Here is a 12,209-nt window from a genome sequence, read left to right on the forward strand (position 1 = left end):
TATAAAACTAGGCCGATCATTCCAAGTTTGATGTTATCCAGTTTGATTAATATTTTTTTTTTATTGTATCGTAATACCCACCGGTGGTGGTGAAACAAAAAATAACCGGTCCAAATAATTGTTTTTGAAGCGGTTAGTAACTGTATCAAAATGCAAGTACTTGGAGCGTTTTATTAACCGCTCATGTTGTTTGAGTATAGAAACGGTTTTTAACCGATCGGAAATGTCCTCATAGCAACCGCTTCAAAATAAAGATGTATGAGCGGTTTCCCTGAACGCATGTATTGTTTTCATGTTCTCGAGTTTTAAGCTTTGCTGTTGCTTCATTAATGAAGCGGTTAGGAACTGCTTCAAAATTAAGATGTTGGAGCGTTCTTATTTTCAAGAGCCATTTAAAACTGCTTCGGAAATCAATTTTTTATAAATTTAAAATATTTTTAGATTTTTTCATTCCATTCCCCCACAAGCAACTTGACAATGGGAAAAATATTATATATCCAATAGAAATAACTTGGCAATAACAAAAATAAACAGCCAATTACTGGCAAACAAAAAAACTGCACTTTATAATCCACAAAATCAATATCTAAGCGTAAAGAAACATTAAATTCTAAAAAGAAAAAAAAACATACTAATGATCACAAAAGATGGCTCAAACTAAAATATGTTTCCCCTTTAAAATTTTATCTAATTACCATCTGATTCTTCTGATGAAGGAGTTCTACGATCATTTTACTGTGAATTTGATGTGTCATCCATGTGTTGATGCATGATATTTATCATTATAGATGTCATCTGTAAAAAAAAATTCAAAATTAACATCATACACTTGTAAAAGTAATTGACTTGTTCATTTGATATTATACAATATGTAAATACCTATATTGGTAACAATTATATTCAAGTCCACTAGACTCTCCATTTTTGTCTTGTGCTTTTTGTGCCTTAATTTCTATCCACCACTGTGACTCACGAATCTCTATATCTTTCTTCATTTGTTCTTTCATTTCATTGAATTTCTCTGTAATATCTGCAGCAGACTGATAGCTTTTCCTCTATAATGAGCTACGTCTACATTGATCAAGGAAGACTTGGCTAGGTAGTGCACGGAGTAGACATCGAACTCGACCAGAATACTCAGGTCCGAAAACATCACTACATATAACTTATAATTAATACATACACATTATATTGTAGCTTTAACAAAAATGATATGAAATTTTAAAGAAAATATAATCGAAATACATACTCGTGCACTTTCATTACTTGTGTTCCCTTAGGCATGTCTTGTATGCGACACTGCACAGCCTCATCCAACAAATTCTAACAAACAAAATTTAAATTGAATGAAAAAATAAAACTTATATTGCTAATTCACACATTTCAAACTACAAAATAAATATGAAAAAAAAAAAACTACAACCAATAGTTAACAACAAAAAAAAAAAAAAAAAAAAACGTTAACTGCATTGTTACAATACTATATATATATATATATATATATATAAAAGGCGCGCAGCACCTCATTGTCGCCTGATAAATATACTCAAAATATGTTTTTTATTCGGTGCTTTAATACTATTAAAAAAGAATTAATCATATATATATATAGAGAGAGAGAGAGAGGAGTGCGCGCGCAGGAGATCGTTCGGGTTTTTTTTTTTTTTCCGTTTTTTTTAATATTTTAAATTTAAAAAATCAATTAAAAAATTAAATATTTCCTTATATAAATTTTTAATACCTTAATATATCCCCTTAACATATTACAATATTCAATAAATACTTAAATTAATTTTATTTTAATATTTTTTTTAAATCAAATACTATAACCTAATTGGAAAGCCTAAACCCCATAGGTAAAATCTAAAAAAAAAAATAACTTTAACACTACAACTAAAGCCTGAATCCTAGAAATAAAATTATAAAGAAATTTTTTAATTTAAAAACTAATAATAATACAAAATTATAATAGCGAAGAAGATGGTAAAGATACCTAAAGAATAAATGGACGAATGTAAAGAGAAAGAATACACCAATTAATTTACACCAGTATGTAATAGCTGATTTCTGATGTGGTAAAGTTATTGATCGCTAATATTTTAACAACAAGAATTAGGTTGACACAAATTTTTAACATAACACTGGAACACTTAATAAAATCAAAACTCAGAAGGGTTCGCGATCAATTTATATTTTATAGCAAATAACCTAAAAATTTACGATAGGTTCACACAGATATCTAAACACTAAATTCATTATTTAAAACATAATAGGCAAAGAATTTACCTCCAGAAACCATAATCTATTACAGCTTAGGGTAGAGCGATGGTGGCACAAGATAAGGGGGAAAATCGATCGTGAGGTATATTAACTTCATAATAGACGGGAATGTAAAATAGAAAGCGGGAGTCTGAAATAGGGCAGGTGGTTCATGGGTATTGCTTTTAAGAGAAATAAATGAGCCTTTTTATTTTCATAGTTTTTTTTTTTAAAAAAAATAATGCCGACCATGTTTCCAAGTTTTTTTGAAAGAAAATAACTGATTACTCAAATAAGGCCGACCATGTTTCCAAGTTTTTTTGAAAGAAAATAACTGATTACTCAAATAAGTTGAGAGATTACCAAAACAATGGCAAAATCAATTCCTAGTAACAGTGGACATGGTGGCTGGCCGATTGGACTGATGAAATATGAGAGTTGTAAATGACAGAGTTAGAACCCTTCTGTTCCTATTTCTAAAAAAAATATCGTGCTTTTAGGACGGTTGTAACCGCTTCTATAAGTAATCTATAGGGCCGGTCTCAGCAACTGCTTCTAAACGTGTATTTTCTAACTTATTAGAAACGTGTGATGTTTTAAGAGTGGTTTCGCCCGCTTCAAAAAAATAACATGTAGAAGTAGGGATGTAAACGAGCCGAACCGAGCCGAACAGTATCAGGCTCGAGCTCGGCTCGTTTAAGTTATATTCGGGCTTGAGCTCGGCTCGAGCTCGAATCAAGCTTTTATCACAAGGCTCGAGCTCGGCTCGTTTTAGAATTATCAAGCTCGCGAACAGTTCGAGCTCGGCTCGTTATTAGCTCGATTATCAAAATTAACGAGCCTAACTCGTTAAGCGAGCTCGGACTCGTTTTCAGACTCTTTTAGAGCCCGTTTTTTGCTAGTTTTAGAGCTCATTTTTTGGCTCATTTTAAGGCTCGTTTTAGAGCTCGTTTTTTTGGCTCATTTTAGAGCTCGTTTTTTGGCTCATTTTAAGGCTCGTTTTAGAGCTCGTTTTAGAGCTCGTTTTTTTGGCTCGTTTAAGGCTCGTTTTAAGGCTCGATTTAAGGCTCGTTTTAAGGCTCGTTTTTTTGGCTCGCGAGCTTATAAACGAACATGTTCGCGAGCTCACGAGCCGAATATCCTTAAGCTCGAGCTCGGCTCGATAAAACTGTCGAGCTCGAAATCGAGCTCGAGCTCGGCTCGATAAGATAAACGAACGAACTCGAACGAGCTTTTTACCGAATCGAGCTTCGAATAGCTCGCAAACCGTTTGGTTCATTTACATCCCTATGTAGAAGTGATTAATGTAACTGCTTCAATATATGATAATTAGAAGCAGTTATATTGAAACGCTTCTAAACCATTTCTATTGAAGCGGTGTTTCGATAAACGGTTTGATATCTGCAGGTTTTTCATGCGGTTGTAAAACCGCTGGTAAAATACCGATTCTAAAACACCATTTTTTTTTTATTTTTAGTGCAAGGGGCGTTCAGAACAACGCTGGGTGATGGGCAATTCGTGATGAGGAGATGGGTGGAAGGTTGGTCGGCTGCATAAGTATTTGCGGGAGGGTGGATCAATTGGAACGCACTCGGGCCTTCCACTTGGATCACTCGATCGGCTTAATGGTCGGTCGTAGATATTGCGGGGTCATTCGGCTAAGGGCACTCGGTCGCCACTTGTTGTTACATTATCTTTGTCGCTCGGGCAATTATCAATAGTTATAAATCTTCTTATGTCAGAGTTACGGTGGTGAGTCGTCATGTCTCATCCATCTTAACATTTCAAATACAGGTGAAGTTTCTACAGACGACGTCAAATATGATCCTGTTCAAAATGGTGAAGGTGGTTATATAGCTGGGAAGGTGGCTCCGATGTTGACCAAACGAAGACTCCTCGTTGTCATGCATGTCAAAAGGAGCGTTAGAAACTGTGTCAGGGAAGAGATCCCAATGCACAGTTTAAAGATGATGAATAGTGGAATGAACAGTAGCAAATAAGCATGTGTAATCGCATAGCATCGCGTACTTTCACCTGTAGATGGAGACCCCATTTTATAGTATTACTGTTATATCTATGCACGAATTCTAAAATATTTTTAAAAAAGGGCAGACCATAGATAGGCCCGGACACCTTTCCCAAAATAAAATCGCAATCTCTACAATTGACAAGTTGGAAGTTTCGAATGTGCAGCTTGCATGCAGAATATTCTCTGTCCTCCGTGATGCAAAATGCTAAAAAAGAATATTAGGTTGTTGGGCTACGGGGCCCACAATATGCTTACCTAGCAAGCTGACCGAGTACTTAATGTAGTCCGATCGATCATCACTCGGAAGAGCCGCTAGGTTGGCCTTGATGAATGCAGTCGATGACTCGGTATTCACTCGACTTCTTTACTGAGATAGAGAGCTCGGGTGGATCAGGTGTCCAGTATGTCCAATCGGGCATATATCTGATCGATAGGAGCACTTGGTCGAGATAGTTAATTATATTATTTCTGAATTAGAACTAAGACGGTCTCTATTGAATGATTCGACTTGAAGTTTTAGCAATGCTACATGGATTGGCATCTAACCGGACCCTTAGTCCGGTCGACTATCAGTTCGGTCTGCCATTGGTCCGGTAGACTATCTCTAGGCCAAAGTAATCAACTGCACTGGTCTTGAAAGTTGATCATTTCTTGACTTTGACTGCTATGTCAGCCGACCTCTAAGACTTTGACCCAACTCGGTCTGCATTACTCTCTGTATCAATTACAATCTAAAATGTTTTAATTAAAATTTTGTATAGTAGGCTCTTTGGTATTTTTTTAGAACAGTATAACCTAATAAAATTCTTTTGATTTTAATCCTTACCATCAGTTAAGAGATGTAAAAAATCAAATAAATTGTGGAATAAAATATTTTTTTTAAAAAACGCACCGTATCAATTACAATCTAAAATATTTTAATTTAATTTTTGTATAGTAGCTAGAATGATATTTTTGGTATTTTTTTTTAGAATAGTATATCCTAATAATTTTTTTATTTTATTTTAATCCTGACCATCTAAGAGATGTAAAAAATCGAATAAATTGTGTAATAATAAAATAGGAAAAACGCTAGAAGGAGGGCTTGAACCTCCGACCTTGTGGTTAACAGCCACACGCTCTAACCAACTGAGCTATTCCAGCGTTCTATGTGAACCTATTTATAAATATTCTATGCCATAATACGAATTAAAAGAAGCATACCTATTTTTAAAAGGTGCATTTTGTTCAAAAATGAACTCATATTTACTCATCGCATGAACAAAAAGATTAGTACTATTCGCGCTCAATTTGATTCTAAATATAATGAATTAATGAAGAAAAATTAAAAAAAATCGCCTTAAATAGAACTTCACAAGCATTACATTTTCATGAGTCTTGGAACGAATCAAGAACTATACAAGCTTCTGAGCTCAATGAGTCCCTTCATCACCCGACCGTGGAAGAGTAAACAAAATGAAAACATGCTGCTTTGTGGCTTAGTATTTAAAGAACAATAAATACAATACAATACAATACACAACAGTCATATAAATTAAGAACCTACGACATGATCTCTGCAATGGCCCTCGTCCCTACAAAGGAGTGATGAAATCCATACTAGTTGCCCATCAGGTGATCGAACCCTCCCTGTTGAAGAGATGCCCCTAGGTTAGTGTTGGACACATTGTGTAGTAGTTGTGTAAGCCAACGACGAGTTGCTGGGTCATCCTGCAAAATAAGAGAGCGCCATGGTTAAGGTTGATGGAAGGAACATAAAGGACTGGATTTGATCATTTGCTAATAACATAAGCTTTCAAAATAACTGTTAACCTGCTCACTCATGCACAAGGAGTGTTTCCTGTGGATGACTTAGTTTTTCTAGCACTTACCCGAAGACAGTTGTTGAATGTTCCATCTTTCAGCATCTCCGGGAGACAACCACGCAGTCCTCCACATGCCCTGCAAATAAGGGGAACAGAGTTACAAGAGCAGCAGTCATTAGTAAACACAAAATCATGATGTTAATAATCCCCTAATGGTTTGTAAAACAGACCTTTGATTATCCGACAGCCTCAGGTAACATCTGATTATGTGCTTAAGCAATCTTGTAGAAGGTTGGTCAGCCAGAGACGCAACCATGTTGCCCAAAACGCTGCCGACAGCGAAGAACCGCTCTGCAGTAGCACAAATATAGCGAAGGCCTACATTGTCCAACAAGATCTTCTGAACAATGAATGTCGCCACCTAATAAAAGATGGATGCAGAAAAATTAATTATCTTAGATGAAGAATAATATTTTCCACCCAGAAATGACTCAAGGACAATAACAGATATCACCGCTTAGAAATGAGTTACATATTGAGTGATCGACAAGGCCAAAAACTTATCGACGCTAAGAATTTAGATTCATCCCTCTGTCAGTGAGAGCAACCCTACATTGTTTAAGATCATTTCAACCAGATGGGAATCCTGATTTTTGGATACAGGCTTTGAGTTTTCAATATCAATCTTCTGACTAGGCAAGTTTTTTGTAGCTTTCCATGCAGTGGGCACCCTAGACATGACAGTGCTTGGGTAGGTCTACAAAGTTACATACAATGGCAATTGAGAGAAAGGAAACATGGGAGATTCATGTCAAAGGAATACAATAGAAAACCAACATTTATATATAGTAAAATGCATATCATACTTTTTATGCATACCATGCAGAAAAAACAAACAGTATTTATGAATCTTCAACTTACATGCCCCTAGAAGAGTAGAATCAAATGTGAACTGGAATAAAGATTAAATTAAAGACATGAACCGAGATATATCACATCCTAAGCTATATAATGATCCTATTTCTTATTTTGAGATGATCCTAAATAAAGACAATACTGTGAGGAATAATGATTCAGGCTGAATACATAAGTGCCACTACATGAGAATGTATTTAGGGAATCAAAGTGGGGAACAATTTTTTTTTAATTATAATACATGGGTGTTAAGGTTAAAATGTAATTAGTATTCCATCTAGATCATGGTATGTAAGAGTTAGCATCTTTTCCATCCTTGACCAAAGTATCGTGCACTAACAGCATGCTCAGGCAGCAACATTGATTGTAAACACCATGTTTCAGCCTGAAAGATGAGGATGCAGTTGCAGCTTTGCTGAAAGACAATGCATAGGGTAGGGCACTGCTTTAATTATAGATCCATACACATAGGGAGACACTAATTGGATACATTTGAACCAGGTGACCCATAAACCTTATTCCGCAGTTGATTAACTCATTTAGGCCTTAAAAATAATCCAGATACCTTGCACCCTTAGTTTGGATTAAATCATTAACTCAGAGTGTTATAATCACCCAGCTTAATGCTTGAAGAACTCATCAAATCCTTGGTATGCTTGGCACAAAACACTTTTTTTTGACTAAAATACATATAGGTAGGATCCATACCAAGTGGCCAAAATGCTTAGACACAAGTCAATGGCAGCATCTGGCAGCATCCTTTTCAACCATTACGACTAGTCTATAACCTCTTCAAGATTAAATCATGTGCTAAAAATGATCCTTGTTCACATTCTCATTTCTCTTGCATTGAGGGATAAGAAATTCTACAAATATCTTTAGATTCTTTATAGTTTAGTTGAAGACAATAAACAGGTGCTCCAAGGAAAAGGCCTAGATATAGAGTTTTTTTCTCTAGTGATGGTTCCTGTTTCTTAATGGGTAATGTGTGTGTACTAATCTTCTTCTAGGATACACTACTGATTCCATCATTATTTGCAAAACGGTAGATTCATTTGGTTCTGATAATATTTCCAAAACCCTCAACTTCTTGATCATATGCAGCAGCTATTGTTGAACCCAACAACAAAACAAAGAACTCCTGTGACAATTTAGAATCTCAAAACTAGATTATTTTAGCAAGCAAAAACCTTTGAATACCTGAAAGAAAAATTAAAAATATTAAGCACTCCTATTCAGTTCTCAACAGCAGCATATAAAGTTAGAGAAGAGACTAAATCAATATACAGCAGCGTTGCAAATCGCTAGATAAGTCATAGGACGCAAGAATCTAACATCCATCTCTCAAATTGCACCAGAGAATGATATGGTTCAATCGAATAAGTGATGATGGTGTTTGAATGCATTCAAATTGACTTCATAGTTGAGAAATTACTCACAATTCAACTAGGAGATGCATACCTTAGTGGACGGCGCAGCTTATCATGCGAAAGAAGAAAAGCAAATAGTTAGTTTTCTAGGAAAACAAGGAAAAGACGTTCTAGAAAGAAGCATTCACAATCGATTTGCTTTCCATAAAAAGGATTACCTGTCCTCTGCGATAGCACCTGTAGTAAACCTTTAATCGCATCGGACCAATAAATCCCTTCGAATGACCGACCTCAAAAGAGAGGACATCAGGGACTCGAACGGCCTTAGCCTCGAGCATGACGCGCTGCGCGTTTCGGTAGTGGGCGATGGCGTCGTCTGCGAACTGCGAAGTCCCACTCCTCGGCCCGGACGGTCATGTCAATCTCCTCCTTGGCCAGCTCGAAATATCCTTTGAGCTTGAGGGCGACGACCTCGGGAGGCGCAGCGGAGGGAAGGGAATCCGTGGCGCCGTTGAATTCGATCGAACGAGGCGAGTGGACGAGGAAAAGGAAAGATCCACAACAAATCGAAGAATAATGAAAAAATTCTAAAAATTTTCTTAACGTTCAACGAGAGTATATAGATTAGACTAAAAAATTTTATGAAAAATATCTAAATATTTTTACAGAAATAATTTACTTTACAGACATAATTTTTAACAAAATAAATATTAAAAATAGATTCTGATTAAAAAAAATATTCCGAATTTTTTAAAGTAAAAAATGTAACAAGCGGAATTCAAACCGAGCCAGATCGCCTTGACAAGTGAATCTGTTCGCAAATTGATTAACCCAGATTAGATAGGGTTTCTGTAATAAGAACTAAGAAGAGTCTTAGGGGACGTTTAATTCTTTCCTAGGAATAGAATCGGAATGAGAATCATTGTATTGTGGAATAAGAATAAGTATGAATATAATATCACTCTTAAAAGTAATATTTGGTTAGCTGCATAGTTTCTATTGGAATAAATCAAAATTTCCTTTTTTACCCTTCAAGGAAAATAAGAGGAAAAATTAGATATGAAAGAAAAATATGATGAAAGAGTGTGATGAGAGAGAAAGTATGATGAGAAAGAATGAAGAGAGAGAAAGTATGATGAGAGAAAATGAAAAAAGCGAGTGTGATAGGAGAGAGCATGATGAGAGAAGATGAGAGAGAAAAAATGATGTGAGAGAGAGTATGATGGGAGAGGATGAAAAGAGAGAAAATATAATGAGAAAAAATAAGGAGAGATAGTGTGATGAGAGAGATTGAGGAGAGAGAAAGTATGGTGAGAGAGAAAAGTATGATGAGAGAGAAAGTGTGATGAGAAAAAAAGAGAACAATGAGTGTGATGGAAGAGATTGAGGAGAGAGAAAGTATGATGAGGGAGAAAGTGTGTTGAGAAAAAAAAAAGAGGGAGTGTGGCAAAAGAGATTGAGGAGAGAGAAAGTGTGATGAGAAAAAAAAAGAGTGTGATGGGAGAGATTGAGGAGAGAGAAAGTATGATGAGAAAAAAGAAGAAAAAGAGTGCGATGGAAAAGATTGAGGAGAGAGAAAATATTATGAAAGAGAAAGTGTAATGAGAAAAAAAGAGGAAATAGAGTGTGATAGGAGAGATTAAGGAGAGAGAAAGTGTGTGATAAAATGATAAGAGAGAAAATATTACAGCAAAAGGCGAAAACCCTCGCCCCCAGGGCCCCCACCGACCGGACCCACGGTCATTGTGAGGGAGGTAAATCACAGCACCCGAGCTAACATGGGACGGACCGGGTGGGATACAGGGATAGGGGATTTATTCTCCCGTTGCCACTGAGTTTCGACCGGGCGGCCTCATTGCAGCAACCTCCGCCCCATGCCATCTCGGATAAGAGAGAAAATATGATTAGAGAGAACAAGAAGAGAGAAGTGATATGCAAGAAAAATAAATAAATATATTTTGATATTTGATATTTGATATTAAGGGAGAAAATTTTAGTTTTAGGTCAAGGGTATTTTTGGAATAAGGGCATATTTTGATTGATGAAAATAGAGTAATGACTCATTGAAGGGGAGGTACATGGAAATAAGTTATTACCCAATTTCAAGGATTCATTCCCTTATTTATATTCCTATTCCTATAATCCAAACATTAACAATGACAATCAATGATTCTCATTCCCATTCTCCACTCCTATTTCCCTAAATCAAATGCCCCCTTAGTAATTGAAAGCTTAAACCCTAAATTCTAAATTCAAATAGCATCATAAATAAATATGCAGCTCTAATATGTTTGTATAGTCTAGTGTTTAATAAAAAAATTTTGTCAGGACTAGTTGGATTTATTATTTTTTTCTATTACATTTGTATATATTTAAACAGAAAAGCTCAAGGATAAAATTATAATCAAATTATTAGAGAACTTTATTTTTGAACCATTCCTAAATATCTTTGATTTATTTTATATTGAATGAATATAAATGAGAACTTAAGGACTGTCAAGTTTAAGGGGGGTGTATTAAAACTAGACTTTTAATGACTCTTCTAAAATTTAAAAGTCTAGAGGTATTGAAATTAGACTTTTATAAACTCTTTACAAATTTAGTGGTATTCAAAATAGATTTTCAAAGAGTTATAAAAAATCATGTGGTATTCAAACTTGACTTTTAAAGACTCCATAAAAGTTTAAAGGTATCCAAAATTGCAATAGATTTCCAAGGATTCTTAGAAAATTCTTTAGTATATATTTAAATGCCTTAGGTATTATCATAAAAAGTAAAAAATTGTCTTCCATTTTACCTAGAGATTTTGACAGATTTTAATCACACTAAACTCTCTCAAGACGTCTCTAGGGTTGTCTCCTCTCACGATAAAAAAAACCTCCTCTCACGACCAAAAAATTCTCCTTCAAAGGTATGATTGTTACTGTTTCGATTGTTCGTCTACAATTTTTCTCTTATTTCATAACGATTAGTACTGTTTTAATTGTTCGTCTATATATCTACAATTTTTCCCATCCCGATTGGTACCATAAACCTATATATTTGTCTACCGTCTCTAACACAATCTCTAACTATTAGTATATACTTTTTTCAACTCTATGAGTCAACGTAAGTAAATATTGAATTATTATACGAATAGTGGAGCAAAATTTTTTGTTTGATTTCATTTTTTAATGGGGTTTGATTTTATTTTTTCTTTTATAAAGCACAATTTGTATATGGAAAATTAATAGTAGCATTTATTATATCTCTAACGATTACTATTATATGAATAGTGGAGCAGAATTTTTTATTTGATTTCATTTTTTAGTGGGTGTTTGATTTTATTTTATGGAGCACAATTTGTATATAGAAAATTAATCGTAGAAACTTCGTGTAAAATATTTTTCTTTCGTGGTTCATAGGTGGCTATTTTTGCATCATTCTAACTCAAAATCGACTTTGAAATGTTGCTGGTTTTGGATTTATATAATTTGGGAAAAATGGAGCAGCTGCTCTATGTTTTGTAATTTCCAATATTCATTTTAGCAAAGAACAAAGGATTAAAGAAAATATCAATTATTTATCAATTTTTATACATGATGGCTTGCTTTTATAAACATGTGCAAATATGTAACCAAGAATATATGAACTTTGAGGCATTAGGGAGAGCATATAAATAACATAGTATTTTATTTTCATTGAAGGAGTCAATGAAAATCTCATATAATTTAATAGTGAAATTAATAAATTAAGAAGCATTTGATTGTTGAAATTTTCTTTTTCTGTTTAATTGGTTGTATAAGCCAAACTTTTATTATAAAACAGCAAAGAATATTGTTATATATGTGC

General features: G+C 34.7%; 1 protein-coding gene and 1 non-coding gene across 5 annotated transcripts; both read right to left on the reverse strand.

Moving 5' to 3' along the window:
- Positions 1–5,357: 5,357 nt before the first annotated feature.
- Positions 5,358–5,431, reverse strand: TRNAN-GUU. The gene has a single exon. It is a non-coding gene; the product is annotated as a tRNA-Asn (tRNA).
- Positions 5,432–5,631: 200 nt separating this feature from the next.
- Positions 5,632–8,926, reverse strand: LOC122024618 (CCR4-NOT transcription complex subunit 9-like). Of its 4 annotated transcripts, none has more exons than XR_006123476.1 (5): positions 8,597–8,926; positions 8,470–8,486; positions 6,324–6,514; positions 6,160–6,229; positions 5,632–5,998 (listed from the first exon to the last, which is right to left on the reverse strand). XR_006123476.1 is itself a non-coding variant. In XM_042583275.1 (4 exons), the coding sequence occupies exons 2-4, from the start codon at positions 6,407–6,409 to the stop codon at positions 5,888–5,890; spliced, it is 267 nt and encodes an 88-aa protein (XP_042439209.1). In that variant the 5' UTR covers positions 6,410–6,514; positions 8,470–8,926; the 3' UTR covers positions 5,632–5,887. The 4 variants fall into 4 exon arrangements, 2 of the variants coding, with proteins under 2 accessions (XP_042439209.1, XP_042439210.1); XR_006123477.1 differs by having other exon boundaries at positions 8,448–8,486; XM_042583275.1 differs by having other exon boundaries at positions 8,470–8,926.
- Positions 8,927–12,209: the final 3,283 nt, after the last annotated feature.

Source organism: Zingiber officinale, chromosome 9B (assembly GCF_018446385.1).
Source record: "Zingiber officinale cultivar Zhangliang chromosome 9B, Zo_v1.1, whole genome shotgun sequence".
Taxonomy (NCBI): Eukaryota; Viridiplantae; Streptophyta; class Magnoliopsida; order Zingiberales; family Zingiberaceae; genus Zingiber; species Zingiber officinale.

Excerpts from the sequence above, each read along its gene's own strand:
- LOC122024618 (XM_042583275.1), bottom strand. The coding sequence starts at position 6,409 with ATGGTTGCGTCTCTGGCTGACCAACCTTCTACAAGATTGCTTAAGCAC. Across the intron at positions 6,230-6,323 it reads AGGCTGTCGGATAATCAAAG|GGCATGTGGAGGACTGCGTG; the intron begins GTCTGTTTTACA and ends CCTTATTTGCAG. Across the intron at positions 5,999-6,159 it reads CATTCAACAACTGTCTTCGG|GATGACCCAGCAACTCGTCG; the intron begins GTAAGTGCTAGA and ends CTTATTTTGCAG.